Source organism: Podarcis tiliguerta (assembly GCF_965153285.1).
Source record: "Podarcis tiliguerta genome assembly, chromosome: 3".
Classification (NCBI taxonomy): Eukaryota; Metazoa; Chordata; class Lepidosauria; order Squamata; family Lacertidae; genus Podarcis; species Podarcis tiliguerta.
Window position 1 is genome coordinate 33,385,383 of NC_139536.1, and position 18,298 is coordinate 33,403,680.

Here is an 18,298-nt window from a genome sequence, read left to right on the forward strand (position 1 = left end):
GCATCTCAAATTAAAAAATCACTGATGGGGAAGATCAATGACGCCCCCCTCCAAAAAAGACTTATACATGTGAAGCCTGTCCCCATCTTAAATGGATAGCTAACTTAACCAATATACTGTAATCTCAACTGTTAAAATAATCCAATTGTCTATCACAAAGGCAGTTTTAAAATTCTATTTCTGTACGCATCATAAGCACTTCAAAGCTGGCACAATTCAAGATTCCTGTCCTTATCATCTGAAATACAGCAGTAGTTCTGTCATATGAAGCAAACTTAAGTGATAAATTATTGATAACTGCTTCACATATTTGACAATGCTGGCAAGCAGCACCACTACCAGACTGCCCTGCATGAGATTATAATTTTACTGAAATAACTACCTCATTTTGTCTTCTGAATACTTCATTTATTTGCCAACAGTTCTCACCTAGTCAAGAAATAACCCAAACTATAACAATGATGCTAAACGTTCTAATAAAACATACTCCACATGAAGTCATATGGTTGATAGAAATAAATGACATCCGAAACAAAAGAGATAGGGTGAATAAGCTCAAAAAACCCACAGGTGAATAAACATTAAAAAAAACTACAATCACACCTACTCCCCCTGCCCTGCCCACCAAAATGGAATGAATTGGGAGCAAAATATAGAAATAACACATGCAAGGACAATATACTGCCGTATTAAAATCAAAGAATATAAATCCCATATAAGATGCTATAGAACACACACACACACTCAAAACAGTGAGAATATCAAGATGCAACAAGATACAAAAAAACCAAGCGTTTATTCAGGCACACACAGTCTCTCAAAATACAAAACACCATAAGGAAATGGGATGCCCAAACCAGAATAGAAACCAATATATATATAAAAACTACGAATAAACCAATGCCCAAAGGGAAAACCAAGAGAAAATTAAGGGCAAACCAAGGGTAAGAACAGTAATAGTGGAAAGCAAACTAAAGCTACTAAATTATCATATGAAGCAAAAGCTAGTATTTACTGAAAAGCTGTATGAACATAGGCCCTCCTGTGCTCAATATTTTTTACATAAAAATCCAATACTAGGCTACAGGTGATATAAGTGTAAATGGCAAAGACAACATAAATCAAGCATGCTGTGGGAGGCATAGAGTAGTCATTCTTCTTCTTGCCAGTGAGAGATAAATCATATTTTCCTCCCCATTAAGAACCAGAAAGAAAACAAAAAACCTATTATGACTATTACTATTTATTATTATTATTTTAAGGAGCTACGCATCCATTCATTAGAACAAGGTAACAAAACATTTACTGAAAAGAGGAAGATCCCTCCTAAAACTAATTCACTTTAGTTCACTTTACCAGTTTCAAATTCTTCTTTTACATAATATGAAGAGTCACATATCCAGATTAATCCATAGAAAACAAAATAGGGTGGCTTACTCTTTAAGTTAAGTAAAGAATTGGGCCTCAAGTCCAAAAGGGTTTATCAAAAAAGTAAATACTTCTGTTGTATCCAAGAAACTTACTTTTTTGTAAAAGCTCAACACAGTGAACTAGCTGGGTTTTATGTCATGTATTTTTTTCTGTCTGTAAAGACTAAAGCAGAAATGTGGTGCACTTTTCGCACCTGCCAGAAGTCATGCACACACCTTCCCAAAAGAATGTAGGTATTCCATCAGCACAAGGATTTCCACTTGCACAACAGAACTTCCTCCTTTCTCCTCACTGCAAAAATGCTTCAGAGGGGTGACGGAAACCAGAGTACATTTCCCCCCCCCCCCTGGGGTGATGGTGTTGCACTGTGCAAGGAAAAATCATTGCACTGATGGAACAAGTTGGATGCTGTTCTGTAAAACTCACTATATACAGCAGAACATGGATGGGAAAGCATATCTCATTCATAGTAACACTGTCACATCCCAATCCCTACCCAGCTCCAACTAATCACGTGTAACTATATGTGTTCATTGCTGAACAGGGCAAAAATCTTGCCACCTGGCAATGTCAGTTAATGAAATTTCCAGTGCGGCAAGGAGCTTCAGCCTGGTTGCCTGGACAACTACAATATATTCCCTCATCCCAACCCCCTAAAGCAGCAGCCGCAGCTGACTAGGGAATAATGGATGTGATAGGCATGAAAAATTGCACAAAAGAATGGAAGGTAAGGGTTTACACAGCCATATCCACAGACCCTGAAATTGCAGCTTTTGTAGAGAAAAAATAATGAGACTTTTCTTAAGGAGCATTACCATAGTGTGTTGTTCAGCAGTCTCCCCCCTACTCAACTATGTATTTATAATTAATCAGAAAAACTTTGAGATGGCTGTTACCAAAAGCTCTGGTGGCTGTAGCTACAAAACAGTAAATAAACTGTTCTTTCAGGCTATGAGTTTGATATGAAATTCAATCCCTCTAAACAGGCATCCACAAGTAGGGGCCTCTTAAGAAATTCTTACTGCTTTCAAGCAGTGACGTGGGGCAGAAAATTTTCTCTAGAAAATTGTCAGTTTTGTAAGTTTGGTAGTAACAATAAATTCCCATGAATCACAGATCAGCACTGGGGGAAAAGAAAGAGAGCCGCATGGACCCAGGTTCAGTCTACCATTATTTCACAATAAACGGATGCCACTTGAAACAAATTCAGCTGCTTCAAAGTTTTTAGCTTAATTTACTAAACATATATAAAATGAACATGCTAAGTCAAATCAATCTAGGGCATCAGAACATTTTCCTATGGGAACTATTGTATGCAATTCTACCTAAATTGATTCCCTAGCCCAAACCAGTGCTTCCAAATGCCACTGAAGTCCAGCAAAACAGCTGAAATGAAGAGTCCCACCCATCTCTCTTTGTGAGAAGGGCAGAACTTGCCAGATCACAGTATGCAGTTACTACAAGCAATGGTGTGGGTTTTCCAGAAAGTTCCAATTTAGATTTGCTAAATTCCTAAACTGACTGGGATCTGAATTATCATGGTTACATTTTATTTTGTAAACAGAATTTTAAGAAGTATTCCATATTAATTTGAATTCCTCAATAACTCAAGAAGTTTCCAATACCCTGAGGTATTTAAACTGAAATATTTCCCGGCAGGGGGAATAACATATTATGTGGTTTAAATGTTATCTTCAAAATCAAAGACTCAACTGGAAAACCGTTGTTTTAATGCAAATATTTTAAGATTTGTCAAATCAATAGCTGACGTTTCCTTACACTGTTTTTATTTTGGGGAAGAATAAAGACACTGAAAATGCAAGTATGACATTTTGAGCACACTCATTACACGTATATGGATGCACACTCTCCAAAACTTGATTACAACCATGTAACTATCCATTTTGACTAGCACTACAGTAATTTATCATATGCATTTTTAGAAAGTCTTCAGTTTTCCATGGAAAAATGTACCAACAGAAAAAATTCTATCCCCCATCACTAGCCAATGGCAACCTGGTAAGCACATTGTAGATCCATATGTGATCTATCACAATTTTCTAAGATCTATCAAGAGCCCCATAAACTGAACCAAAACATTTCACACTGAGTACAAAGTCACAGTGAAAGTTGGAGGGCATGTCATTTGTTCAAAAGTTTAAAATCTGAATTGGGGGGGGGGGGATACTAACCAACTACAAAATATATGCAATTCAGGGCCACTATTTAATTCCCAATAAATGATCTGCTTGAAATTGGAACAGATTCCAATGAGGTGGTGGACTCTCCTTCCTTGGAGATTTTGAAGCATAGGTTGGATTGCCATCTGTCATGGCTGCTTTAGTTGAGATTCCTGCATTGAAGAGGTGGACTAGATGACCCTTGGTGGTCTTTCCAACTCTACAGTTCTATGAATCTAGTATCTACAGTGAAATCCTTCTGAACAGTAAACTCCAGTGAGTTCAGTGAGACTTACCTGGAAAAAAGTGGGTACAGAAATACAATTTTAAGCATTGTATTTAATTATATTCTGTTTCCTTAACGAAATGATCCCATTTAAAAGGCCTCATAAAAATAACCCGTAGAAAACAATACTGTTTAGTCTATATGTTGATCAAAAGAAACTAATACCAACTTCTCCACATAGTACATTTTTGTTTCTGTGAATTACCATAATTTGCTCCAGATTCTGTATGAACCTCCCCCTGTACTTATTGAAAACTGCTGTCTTGGCAAAACTTGCCAGTTTGTTAACTTTATTATGAACCATCATAGGAATCTCACAAATGAATCAGCTTCTCATTGCTAAACTATATTCTAAATTTGTAAAAACATCTCTCACCTGACTACTTGTGATGATGCGGCTCATCTCTATTGCCACTGACATAACAGCAGTTACACAGATTGCTCTAATACTGCCCCGTTTTAATACACCATAAAGGCTCTCATACTCATTTGAGCCCCAGCTTCCATAGCAAAGCTATGCAGTGGCCTAAAGGCAGTGCAAAATTCTCTGTCTCCTCTACTAGCCCAGGACAAGGATATGAAATAGCAGCACACTAGTAAGTTTAGAAGGGAGCACAGGTACTAGGAGAAAGAGCACGGGAAAACATTTAACAACACAGGAGAATAGAACTGAAAAGTCTAAAATTTATTGTCAAAACACACAGCCTCCAACCTTTTTAACATCCAGCACAGCAGCAATGCAAGAAAAAGCATAGTCTGTTGAATTTCTGCCTGAGAGATGATCATTAGAGATGCAAGAAATCTATTTCCCCCCAAGACAAACTGTAAACCAAAGTCCATTAAACACAAAGACTTACTTCTGAGTAGACATGTGTAACATTGTATAAGTTAACTATACCGTGAATTCTTAAATAAGTCTCTGGTTTTTAGCTCCGGCACAGCAGGAAACATGCCAAAGCCTCTTTGCCAAGGTTTCACATTTGCCTTTTCTGGTAGCAGGGGGATTAGTTTACATCCACCTACACATCATGTAGCAGCATTTGGGGGGAAAACAAAACCCTCTACCGACTACTTGTTCTCAGAGGACCCCACCACAGAGAGGATGCATCCTGAACCCTTGGGGGGGAGGGGAGAAGGGCAAATAACAAAGATTCCAAGGACTGGAAAATAAGCCAGAAGCTGGGAAAGTACACTAAAGCGAAAAAGGAAAAAAAGAAGCTCTTTCGGATCCTCAGGGATTCCCATTGCTTTGTGTCCAAACATCTCACTTATCAATCACAGCTCTGACTTTACTCACTTTACTTCACACTGACAGGGAGCAGGTAGGCTAGCTTATTTCACGGAAATAGCTTAGAAAGCTACAGGTACATTTTGCTTCACAAATTTCTAGGATGGATGATGATACCAAAGAGTCTGGGGCCCCTGCCCAGAAATATTAAAAGAAAGTACCAGACTGGCAACTCCATCTTCAATGTGTAACACCATGGGGCACTTGTAATAATATTCTCAAGTTTCTCTTTGGCCAAGGCTTTTTGCTCTCTTAATTCTACAACACTAATCTACAACATCCTTAGGGAAATCAGGAAACAGAAACAGCACTTGTCATGATCGCTTTTCAAGGTGCCCTTAGCAAACGAATGCCCTAGCAAATTCTCTTTTATAAGCAAATGAGAGAAGCTAGATTATGGCCCTTGGAGGGCATTTTCTGAACTACTTGCTTTTAAAGCCCAAGATGCCTAGCCTGTTCCCGGGTAAATCTAGAATCTCACAGAGGAGCTCATCCAAGGAAGGCACTTATCTGCTTTCAGCCCTCTCAGGCAGCTCAAGTAAATGGGGAAGCCCAATTTAATCTGAAAGACTAGGCTTTCCCAACGTGGTGCCTTCCAGTTACCTTTTTACTAAGATGGCCATGCTAGCCAAAGCTGACAGAGTTGCAGCTAGTAATGTGGGTTTTCCAGAACATTCAGAATTGGAAAATGTTCCTATGCAAATCAAGGTAATTTGCATAGGAGTTAATTCACATCAGAAAATGTTCAGTTTGCGCAAGAAAGTTTTCTGATGCTCTAATTTAGCATTTTACTTGTATTTAGTAAACAAATCAAAAAACTTTGGAGCTGCCATGCTTGACTGTCATTGCTATGAATTAACTTAAGAAATTGAATATATTGTACAGAAAAAATTCCACCCCACATCACTGGTTATGGACTAAAACATCTAAAGGTCATCAAATTGAGGAACACTATTTTAGGTCCTCAACCTGTATCTCAAGCAGCTCAAAAAACTGTGATGCCTTTCTTCTTCTACTAAAGACTAAACACAACAGTTCTACATGCATTCTGGCTGTATACATTCTACATGCATTAATGGATTTAATTTCTACTACCTCAGGTCAGAAGGAAACTCGGCTTGAGTTTTTGCTATCTTTGCCAACTTCCCAAAGTATAGACAAGATAGTCTCAGTGTTGCTTTTGTCCCTCTGTAGACAGGCTCTGATGAAGCAAAAACAGAGGAAGCTGAAGAGCTTCTCTGTCCTCTCTAACAGGAGCTCATCCATTCACCTCTGAGATCCATGCTCATGTAAATGTTAGCAAAAAAATAATAATCGTAAAAACTTTTAGTAAAAATTATACATAACCTAAACATAGATTCCTTTATCTTGCACAGTGGCGTAAGATTTTCATACCTCTAGATGCAAAAATAGTTGCAGTGGGACAAATGAAACCGCAAAGGAAAAGGTCAGATTCTGAACTACAAGCACAAAAACCAACTTCAAAATGAGTATCTGGTTGTTGTTTTTCCTGCAGTAAATAACACAAAGTATCTTGTAACATCTTCAAATGTAACAAAATTTATTATGGCATAAGCTTTATATGTCTTTTATAGAATTGAAATTTCCATCAGATACAAGGAGTCGGATTCTCAGTTATGAGGTAAAGGTTGAAGGTAAATGGCAATTGTATACAACAGTACACTGACAATACAATGACAACTTAAAATATGCAAAATGATACTTCAAAACACCAGTAATTGTCTTGGGAGAGGTTACCAACATTTTAAGCCTGTGGGCACATTTGGATTCTCCAGCAAGTGTCATGGGTGCCACTCCCTTTTTTCTTCCAGACACAAAGAGATTCATGCACACACAATCTGGGTAAAAGTCAAATCCAGAGAAAAGTAATCTGGCTTTGAAAAGCTCATAGAGCGGAAAGAAGTGGGAAAGCTTCTTCCAACTCCATCCTTCAGCTCTATGTACCGGTATTTTCAAGGAAGAAAAAGGTAACTAGCGGGGTACCTCGGGTTACAGATGCTTCAGGTTACAGACTCCGCTAACCCAGAAATAGTACCTCAGGTTAAGAACTTTGCTTCAGGATGAGAACAGAAATCGCGCAGCAGCGGTGTGGCAGGCCCTATTAGCTAAAGTGGTGCTTCAGGTTAAGAACAGTTTCAGGTTAAGAACAGATCTCCGGAACGAATTAAGTACTTAACCCAAGGTACCACTGTATGTACAGGCAGAGGTGGATTTAGGGGAGGACTTCAGGGGGTGCTGCAACAGTCACAAACAATGGAAGGCAGGGGGCGGCGCTGAGTTTTAGGGGCGGGGCTCAAGGATTTGTGGGTACCAGGTGATGACCCCAAGAACACCACAGTACCCAACGGCAGCATGTTGATGACCGCTGGTCTCAGTGAACCACCACTCTATTCAGAACCCCCAAATGAACATAATGTAACTTTTTGATATGTTGTGATTCAGCAGTTTCACAATGCAGTTTCTCTTTGAAAAACAAAATGAATCCTTCATGAAAACCAACAATTGCTCACTTGTAGCAGTTCTAAAATATTTCCTCAAAACTGAAGATTTTGTCAGAGCCAAGTCAGATAAAATTGTGTAGATCCCAATCTCAAATAACCAGCTTTACAAAAGTGACCAGACATCTTCAATGAACCATCTCAAGTATGGCTGCTGATTCACAGGCTAGATGTTCGATAATTTATTATGAGACAGATAATTTATGCCAGATGGAACTAAAGCAGCAGTACTTTAGGTATTTAATAAAATAGCTGTACCTCATAATTTAGTCTGTAAGAAAACCCCAATACAGCAAACAGTCCACTTAAAAACACACACACACACAAGCAAACAGAACACTGCTCAGCAGAAAAATAGCATATTAATCATATTATGGAACCATCAAACAAGACCTCCCTCAAATGCTCAAGAGAGCCATGTCTTTCCTAACCACAGAAGGTCAATAACTGACCCAGGTATAGAATACTTTCACATGTGCAAAGAATTCCCTCCCACTCCATAACTACTTCCTCTCTTTATATTGCTACATACTTGGTACTCACAATGTGGTGTTTGTAGGTGCAACTGCACCCAAGATGACTCCCTAGAGCTCGCAATCACTGCCTGGAAGTGTGCGTAGAGGTGAAGTGCTCACTTCCTCTTTTAACTCCATGAACCTTTCTAGGCTGACTTTAGTACCCAAGCAGAAAGTAAAGAAAGACTGAGATAGAGTGTATCTTGTAAAAGACAGAAAAGGGCAAGGGAGAGCAATGAGACCAAACGGAGGTAGAATGAAGTGACGTGGGGAGGGGGAGAAAGAAGGAGCATGTTTATTTCTCTGACTGTGCATCATGGGCATAGCCAGGAGGGAGGAGGGGGGCAGCTGCCCCCTAAATCAAGGAAATAAATAAAAATGTTTAACTAACTGACCAATCAAGTCACAGATAGCTTGGTTCCATCGTCCCCCCACCCCACCCCAATAAATCCTGGCTATGTCTATGCTGTGCATTTCCCTCTCTTCCTCCTCTGGGTCTCTGTTTTTGTTTTGTTTTCTGTGTCCTAGGAGTGAATGATTCCTTCCAAAAGGAAATTTGTGTTTTTGTGACTGGTCAGAACCATTACGGCTGTCATTTTGTGAATGTCATGCCTCACATGACAGCCATTTGTGATAGCACTTACTCAAAATTCACAATATGGCCATGGATCCAAAACGGCTGCTGACTCATGGCAGGTACTGAAGCAGATTTTAAGAGGAACAACATTCAAGGATGTAATTAAGCCTCAATCCTACCCAATGGCAAGGGGTGACTGAACTTGATATGGGTAGGGCAGTTGGGAAATCTAATTACAGTAGTACCTCTGGTTACGTAAACTTCGGGATGTGAAAGCGGCAAACCTGGAAGTATTTTACCAGGTTTTGCCGCGCGCACACACACGCAAAAACGGTCCTCCGGTTGCGAAAATCTCGGGATCCGGCCGGACCTCCGGAACGGATCCTGTCTGCAACCAGGGGTACCAGTGTATTGGCTTCTAACATTTTACTCCTCCAGCTTGTGAGAGACAGCAGCAGCAATCCACTGAGAAGGCCTGGCATGCGAGCGACTAACATCTGGCGGTTTCAACAGTCAGTTTCAGGCCAGAAGATTCAACGGCAAAATGCACTTGTTGGAAAATTATACACATCTTTGTCTCATTCCACTAGCTTTTGCATCACTGTCTTATTTTATTGTACACAGAGAGAGAGAGTACACTGAATATAGAGCACAAACATATACAAATAAAACATATACGGGTATACTGCGAAGACTTCAATTAGTAGACAGGGTCTAAAGGTAAAGGGACCCCTGACGTTAGGTCCAGTCGCGGATGACTCTCGGGTTGCGGAGCTCATCTTGCTTTACTGGCTGAGGGAGCTGGCGTACAGCTTCCGGGTGATGTGGCCAGCATGACCAAGCCACTTCTGGCGAACCAGAGCAGCACACGGAAATGCCGTTTACCTTCCCGCTGGAGCGGTACCTATTTATCTACTTGCACTTTGGCGTACTTTCAAACTGCTAGGGTATAGATAATTCAAAATAAACAAGTGGTCATGAACTGGTAAAGGCGTGGCTTGCCAAGAGTTATTGGAGAGGCAACGTGTGAACAGGTGACTTCCTGGTTCACAGCTCTTGCATCCAGCGGCTGCTAGTCTATACTAGCTCTTGGCACCCTGCTAGCTTCCAACTTGGGTTGAGGAAAGAAACTTATTATTTTGTACAGTTACCGGTAAGTTCTCTAGGAAAGGATACTCAGAAGTGACAGAACTTCTAAACCAGGGGTCAGCAAACTTTCACAGCAGGGGGCCAGTCCACTGTCCCTCAGACCTTGTGGGGGGCAGGACTATATTTTGGGGGGGAAATATGAACGAATTCCTATGCCCCACAAATAACCCAGAGATGCATTTTAAATAGAAGGCCACATTCTACTCATGTAAAAACACCAGGCAGGCCCCACAAATAACCAAGAGATGCATTTTAAATAAAAGGGCACATTCTACTCATGTAAAAACACACTGATTCCAGGACTGTCCATGGGCCGGATTTAGAAGGTGATTGGGCCGGATCCGGCCCCCGGGCCTTAGTTTGCCTACCCATGTTCTAAACTCTTAAAGAAAAGCATTCAAAGATTAGAACCTTGAACTTGTTTTTGTCTTCAAGAGTTATGCCCCCTGTTCATTTATTTACCACAGAGATTATCACAGTTCTGTTGCAGAGGATACAATTTATGGAGTGAATACTGGTAAGGGCAGCTTTACAACTTCTTAAAGATAACAAGTCTGACATAGCAGCAGGAAGGACAGCTAGGAAAAGTTGCTTGGAAACAGAACTCAAGAGATTAAAAGCACAATCCTAACCCACAGGAGAAAGTCCCAATGAGTGTGTGTATGCATGGTGTAAGTTGGTCATCAATGTCTGTTTTCAATGACTTCAGATGATGTTTTAACAGGAAGACATTACTAAAAGATAGTAAAGTTATAAGCACGTCCTAGAAGTGATTCACTCTGTTAGTTACAGTTTTAAGAATCCAGTATGATTATTAAACCATGTTACTGCATCTCAGAATGTGGAAATCCAATGTATATTCAGTATTGTACAGGCAAGTGGCTTCTTGCTGCATCATACAGATACTTGTAAGAGAGTAAAGTAGATACTTGTAAGAGGGTAAAAATTACACAACTTGAAAACAGAGAGGGAGGGAGAGAAATTATCACTATGGTAAAGGAAACACCTGCGATTTCAAACTAAAAAATGTTCTGGATATTTAACTTGTGAAAACTTTAAGATCATTCCCTCTAGTAACAAAAATCAGGCTGTAAAGTATTTTGGAGCCACGAGAAATAAGGTAGTAGCTTCTACATCAATGGGGGCTTTCTAGGGATGCAGATGCACATAAATTGGTAAATTAAAAGAAAAAGTGGTACCCAATGTTAGCCATGCTCAGAGTAGACCACCTGAAGTTAATGTTTATGTCAAACTTTGGTTTACTCTAAGTAGAAATTAGATTAACACAACTATGTGTGTTAAACACACTAAAACAGAGAATGTCAAGGTACTTAATTCAGGGGAAAAGGGAAACTGGGTGTTGGGGGTGGGAGGGGAGACAGTTAATTAGGCACCTGAAGCTGAAACAGGTGCCACATTCAAACCATATTCAAAACATCATGTACTACAAATTATCTAGGTCTCCTATTCCTAGTTCATTTTCTCCTAAAAGTCTATTGCCTCACTTTTCTGACTCATTTTTAATAATAAATGTTTATTCATTAGCGTGATAGAAACTAAACCAATCTCCAGGTTTCTGCCAACAACATTTGAGCTCATAACATATGGATCACTACTAATGGGTCATATTCACTTGCTTTCCCTTCAAATCTCCAGTACAATTAAATGATCCAATTAAAGCTTAAAGCCAACAATAATATTTTTAAATAATATTTTCCATTCATTTTTAAGATACCTACATTCCTATGTAAGCCATGGTTCTTCTAATGCAGCCTTTCCCAACTAGGTGTACTCTGGATATTTTGGACTACATCTCTCAGCATTCCTCGTGGCTGCCCATGCCGACTGAGGCTGACAGGAATTGCAGTACAACACTGTTCTGGAAAACACCAGGTTAGGGAAGCTGTTCTAATATTTCCACATTCCCAGCATAGATTTGACACATTTGTATGCATCAGGGATAGGGAACCTCAAGCCCATGGGCAGAACATAGCCCTCCAGGCCTCACTACCACCCCACTATTCTCTCCAGCCCACACCCCTCACTGGTCCTGCTTTGCACCCTCATTGAGTATTTCTGTTATGAACTCTGGCTTTTCTGGATGGAGGATAGAGATTGGTGTGTGAGTGTCATTGTTAGAAACTGAGATATGAAAGCTAGGAGCTAAACAGCATATTAAACCTAGGTTATGCGCACAACATCGGAATGTCTAGGCGCACTTTTTATAACAAGAATACAAAGATGAAAATGAATGAACTGCAGCTAAAAATCTTATGTTCATTTTTCATGTGGTCTAGTCTGAAGACTTCAAAAAACAGCCATGCCTCCCCCACTCATATTCTTAAGAGGGTCTCTTCTGCAGTCTTCAGAGAGTGGTTAGAAGTGGAGGCAGAAAAAGGTCCCCCTTTCCTTCCACTCTGAACAGGCCCTGGATTTTCCCTACACCCCCTTTCCTTCATATAAATGTATCTTGTTGGCCGCACAATTAACACATATTAAATGCCTACACAACTGATGGCAAAGATACCCAGCTTGAGTGTTCAGTTTGTAAACCTAAGATTTAAGTCTCCTTCAATGATCCCACTTCAAAATTTGTTCTGATTTTAAACATCACTGTGAGTCTGAGGTAGATAACACTTTAACATGCACTACTTAAAAAGTCATCATAACTAACTGTCTAGTATTTTTTGAATGAAAAGCACACCATACATTAAAAGTACATTAAACAAGGCAACTAAAACCTAAGCATAACATGTTGGGTTTAAAAGGAAAAGAAGTTTTCAGGTACCCAATTCATGCACGTTTTACTTGAGAAGTCCCATTGAACTTGGTTGGAATTTACTTCCAAGTAACAGTGAGAATTTTAATCTGAAATCTTAGGCGAAGTACTGCTCCCAGAGCTCAGAAACTGCCCACGTTTATGAAATTCCGTTGCAAAACGTGCCTTGAACAATGGGAGTTTCAAATGCTGGCAAGTGTGTGTAGAAACTAGTAAAATTTACATTGAAACCAATGCCTACTGGCATGTGATGCCCAGAAGGTTGCTCAGATGGGAATGCAGCCCTCAGGCTGAAGAAAGGTTCCATGTGCCTGGCATAAAGTGAGAGTTTTATCAGAATGCAATACTCTGTGTCCTGTGCTTGCTCTGCAAGAGGTCTGTAGAGCAACAACACCAGAATGGGCCTTTTCAGCTGTGCCTCCCCACTTGTGGAATGCTCTCCCCCAAGGAGGCTCACCTGGTGCCTTTGTTTACATATCTTGAGATGCCAGTCCTCCTCTCCCAGGCCTTTCTTTAATTAGCCAATTGATGGCCCTTTAAACAGTAAGGGGGTGTATTCTTTTTGTTTTTGGCTATGGTATGTATTTCTGTGTTTTTATATTGTAAACTGATCTATCATCGTTGGATGAAGGGCAGTATACAAAATGTATTAATAGTAACAATTACAATAGCACATTGGGAAACAGCTTTATTGATGCTTCTTTATTAATTATTATCATTAAAATAATTTATATTCTGCTCCTCATTTTGAGATGAAATGCTACAGCAGTTTCTTTATAGAAATGACAAGAAAGCTTGTATAGAAATATTAAAATCCTATGAATTTTGGTATATACCTATAAATTATGTATATAAATTGTAGATATATAAACCTACAACAGTTACTAGGCTACACAAACTTTTAGGGGCGAAGGCAGAGAATGAATAAATAATTCCGCTGCTACTATAGCAGTAGCAGTATGGCTACCAGGCTACTGTTTAAACACAAGGCTATACAGTGGTACCTCGGGATGCAAACAGGATCCGTTCCGGAGCCCCGTTCACATCCTGAAGCGAACGCAACCCGCCTCCACATGTTTTGCTGCTTCCGCGCATGCGCGTGACGTCATTTTTACCGTCTGTGCATGCGCTCGTGGAGAAACCCGAAAATACTTAACTTGAAGCACATTTATCCCGAGGTATGACTGTATAACAATTTTTAAAAAACTGTCATTTTAAAAACTCAAAATAATATGTAAAAGAAAAGCCCCTCCCCTAACTTTTATAGTAGGGAATCACTGGGTGGGGGAAGGGAGGAAGAATGTTTGCCATGAGGTTAAGAATTCTTCCTGTGTTATGCAGCTTCCCCCCTCCCCCCAGGAATAAACCATTTTTCCTATTCCAACTCTCTAGGACTGAATCAATAACAAATTCTCTCTCACATGCACACACACACACCCATCCAATATAATGAAATATTCAGTTTCAGGTCTGGATGCTGCTCAAGAATCAAGTCATATCCTGCTCAGTTGTTTTCCTAAACTAAGAAGCCCCACTTCAGTTTTTCCTCGCTCCAACCAACCTCTCTATAGGTTTTGGCTGGCCTTTTCTTGCACTTTTTCCTGCTCTACAATAGCTTTTCTAAGATATGGTAGTTTACAGTTCTGGTTGCCACAAACCATGCCACAGAAATACTGAAAATGCATTTTCCAGCTAATAATCAACATAGTCGTCTTACTTTGAAGCTCAACTCACCATAACAGCATTAACAAATAACATGAATTAAAATGCCATCAACCAGTCTGAATTACACAAAGCAAATCCTTAAAACTAAAAATCCTCTTTATCCAGGCTGCTCCTCACAGTATAGTGTATCAGCGAGACATGAAGTTAAATGTGAAAAGTAAACAAAATTTAGACAAAGGAAGCCCATCCAGTATTTTGAAAACTCAGAAATGGTTCTATCAAAACCAAGCTTTGAAACAGCAGTATCTATGTTGAAGCAAGGCTGCACTGTCTACAGTTTGCAGTTATAGCTCACAAGTAAATCCAAAACCTGAAATGTCAGTATAGTCACCCTCCAGTTTATCTGATACATACAACTGGCAACGAAATCATAAGTATACTGGCAACAATCCAGAAAATTGCAAGTGTTCAGAACACTGCCTGTCTGGTAGTATAGTCACAGAGCTGAAGAGCAGAAACCCTTTGCAACCCCACTAAGTTCTCAGGCAAGAGTTGTCAAGATGGTATGTCTTGAGTTAGTCCCGGTTCTGGCATCCTCTGTCTACTCCCCTTTCCCATTATAGTTAATTATTATTAAAATGTCTCACCTCAGCGAGCCTTACCCCTGCATGTCTTGCCCCTGCTTGCACACCAAATAGTTGTGACGGGCTTCTTAGCGGAGCCCCTTGTAATAATGAAAAAATATGGGTGGTGCCAATACAGTGATGCTGCCCACTGCTAAACAGACTCATTGCAGATTTCAAAGATTTTGCTCCTGTGCAGCAGGCACTCTACCATTAGAGTGGATACATGTGTGAAAAACTGTTTTCACATGGAGATAACCATCAGTGGACGTGAGACAAAGCTGGCTGTAGGAAAGTGATATTACATTTCACAATCCTATAGTTACAATTTATTTTCAACAGTTCTCAGTTTTGCTGTATCAGTAACATTAGCACAACATAGTGTCAGCTTATCTGTACTAAAACTAAACTACAATACTGACTTACTGTACAAATGACTTCATAGATACTTCAAACAGGATTCAGATTATTATTAGATTATTATTATGTATTAAATTTGTATATTGCCTTTCATCCAAAGATCACAGGGAGGTTCACAACATAAAAATACAAAATGAATTGGATGTCTGCAGGTTTCTTCACTGTATGCTTAAAAAACTATTTTAAATAATGTTACAGTCTTGAAAACATACCCACAAAAGTTACTACACTGGTGAGGCCTGGCACAAGGAGGACAGAAAATTCCTTCTTCCCTGCAGCAGTCTAATGCATTTCTATGCAAGGCACCTAGGAGGGACAGAGTCCCTCCCCGACTAGCCTGCTCACTGTCCTGCACACAATTCCTTCTCCTCTACAGAAACCAAGCTTGTGCTTTCACACACTGTGAAAACCACCAAGTTTCATAGACATCTTTATACCCACAGAAACAATAAGCAAGATTTTAGGGGGGGGGGCAGAACTAGATAATGCTTGAGTGTTTTGTGAGGGGGGAGTAGGAAAGGCACATGGATTTGATTTATAAATATACCTCAACAGCTGCAGGAGAAAGAAAAAAGTTCAGATTCAAGCCCTCATTTAATATCACAAAGCACTGACAAAGCACAAAAAAACAAACAGACCCATACTAACACTATGACAGAAAGCAGTCGTAGGACACTGGATTATCTTTGTCCATCAAGCAGTAAAGTCAGGCGGAATTTTTAAACAAAAAACAGCCTTAGAATGAGAATCCCGGGTTCTGGGTTAACCTGTAGTTTATAAATCTGAAGTTATAGTACATATATATCCATAAGGGCAGAGGAGTGCCAAGAGAGTGACAGCGACTGAAGCGATGGGGGTGGGAAGGATGAGACTGCAAAGGGAAACCTCGTACTTCTACCTACGCTTTTCTACCTCTCCCGCCGTAGTAAGTTATGGGAGCGAGAGGTACTGGCGGCGAGAGCATTTATTCCTCCGGAGACGGGTGGGGGGTGGGATATGGAAGAAAAAGATAAAGGCACCCAACTTTAATTAAAGTACCCAGCGATTACCACCGCTTTCTTCCACACCCCCAATTAGGGCAAGGATAACAAACGCCTAAATGAGCTTATTAAATGAGGTTATTAGTCGGCGGCGGCGAGGGGGGGGGGGAGAGGCAGAAGAGGGAGGAAGGCGGCTGTTCTCACGACACGGGATTCACACGACCAAAGGAGAGCCCCAATACACCCTTTTCTCAGGCGCCCGCGGAGTCCGCCCCACCAAGCCCGCAAGACTCCCGTTTAGGAGGAAAAACTTCGCTCGCCCCGGTTTAGAAATGCCCCTGTCCCCGGCCTCCCCGCTCGGGCCTCCGCACCCCGCTGCCTCCAAGGAGGAGGAGGAGGGTTGCGCGCTCACCTTCCAGCAGCCTGGTGATAAGACTATCCACATTCAGCTCCCCGTCCGCCATTTTGTAGCTAATGGACTCAGTCCCGGGCGGGGACGGAGAGAGACGGCGCTTCGGCGAGGAGGCGGTGGCGGCAACGAAAGCAACAGCGTCTCGTCAAGGACCCTCCTCCCGCCGCCGGCGGCAACTCGCCCGAGCGCGGGACCTCAAAGCGCCCGGCCCAGCGAGCGTTGCGGGGAGGGAGGGGGGTCTTCCCTCAACGCTCACTCGCTTTCCGGCTCCGCTGAAGAGGGAGGGAGAGAAAGAGGCACGAAACCGAGTCCGCCAATCCTCCTCCTCCTCCCCACCCTCCTGCCTGCCTTAGGCCCCGCCGCGCATGCGCCGCGAGTCCCTTTCCACGATCCTTCCTCCCGCGCCTCTTGCCGCTGTTGCTTATACTCCAACAACAACTGCGCGGGAGTATCGGGTTCGGCTCTGAGAGAGGGCTGCGGAGCGGCGCCGGCAGAGGCAACAAGCGCGCAGGCGCGACGGGCTCGCGAAGCCTCTCGCTCGTACGCCCGGGCGCTCACGTGGGCGCGCACGCGCTTCACCCGGCTTGCCTGCCTTTCTTTCTCTTCGCTCTCTCTCTTTCTCCCTCCCCCCTCCCCTTTTCTATCCCGCTTGTGTCGCCTGGTAACCGGGCTGGGGCCTAGTGCTTAAATGCATAGTGGAGCCTCTACGCCTGCTGCGCGCAGAACACCGTGCAGCTTTCCTCGAGCGCCGCGTATAATAGGAAAGAGAAGCCCCCACAGGGCCAGACTCATTTCTGCTCTTTTCTCATCTACTGTTTTAGTTCGCGCGGAAAGGCAGCCTTCATACTCCCTAAAGGGGGAGGAGTGAAAACCCTCCCAAATTCACAGAACAATAAGCAAGGGCTACACCACGCATTTAAAGAACACGGCTTCCCCGAAAAGAATCCTGGGAACTGTAGTCCCCCCCGTGATAGGAATTTTGAGGTCTTAGATATATGGTAATGTTCGTAAGTGTTGACCAACCAAGCACGTAGATAGATCAGCACAGGAAGACCGACCTAAAACCATTTTGATTCCCAAACTGACCAAATGTTTTCCCTGCAAGGAAGGAGGGAGCCTTCCCATTGTCTCAGGAATTGAGTAATCAACATTTTAATGGGTGACAGACTATCAGGAAAGGCAATCAGATAACCTGGCAAACAGGAAAAACAACATTCAAATTTCTGTTCTAGACCGCCTTTTCTGTGATGTAGGTATGATGTTTCTGGGGTGGTCTTGATCTACAGGGTGGCAATTTCAAAAGTCTTTATAAGGTGTTGCGTGCCATTGTTCTGGGTTCCTCCTCCTTTTCTGCAGGTGAGGGGAGCACCCTGTTGCAACAGATCAATAAAGATCAAGTTTACTAGCTTCTTTGCTTCTCAATATTCTCTGGTTGGCCTCTGTTATTTTCTCTTACCAGTAGGGAACCAAACGT

General features: G+C 41.6%; 1 protein-coding gene across 2 annotated transcripts in view; it reads right to left on the bottom strand.

Annotated features, from left to right (window-relative positions):
* PPP1CB (protein phosphatase 1 catalytic subunit beta) overlaps window positions 1–17,662 on the bottom strand; it is a 35,682-nt gene extending 18,020 nt beyond the window's left edge. Inside the window, exon 1 of one of the 2 annotated variants that reach the window (XM_083434548.1) lies at window positions 16,825–17,662. In XM_083434548.1, the coding sequence (XP_083290674.1) occupies window positions 16,825–16,876 (52 nt within the window). In that variant the 5' untranslated portion in view covers window positions 16,877–17,662. Of the gene's footprint in view, window positions 1–15,036; window positions 15,090–16,824 lie in introns of those variants that run through there. The other variant, XM_083434549.1, reaches the window with a different exon arrangement.
* Window positions 17,663–18,298: the final 636 nt, after the last annotated feature.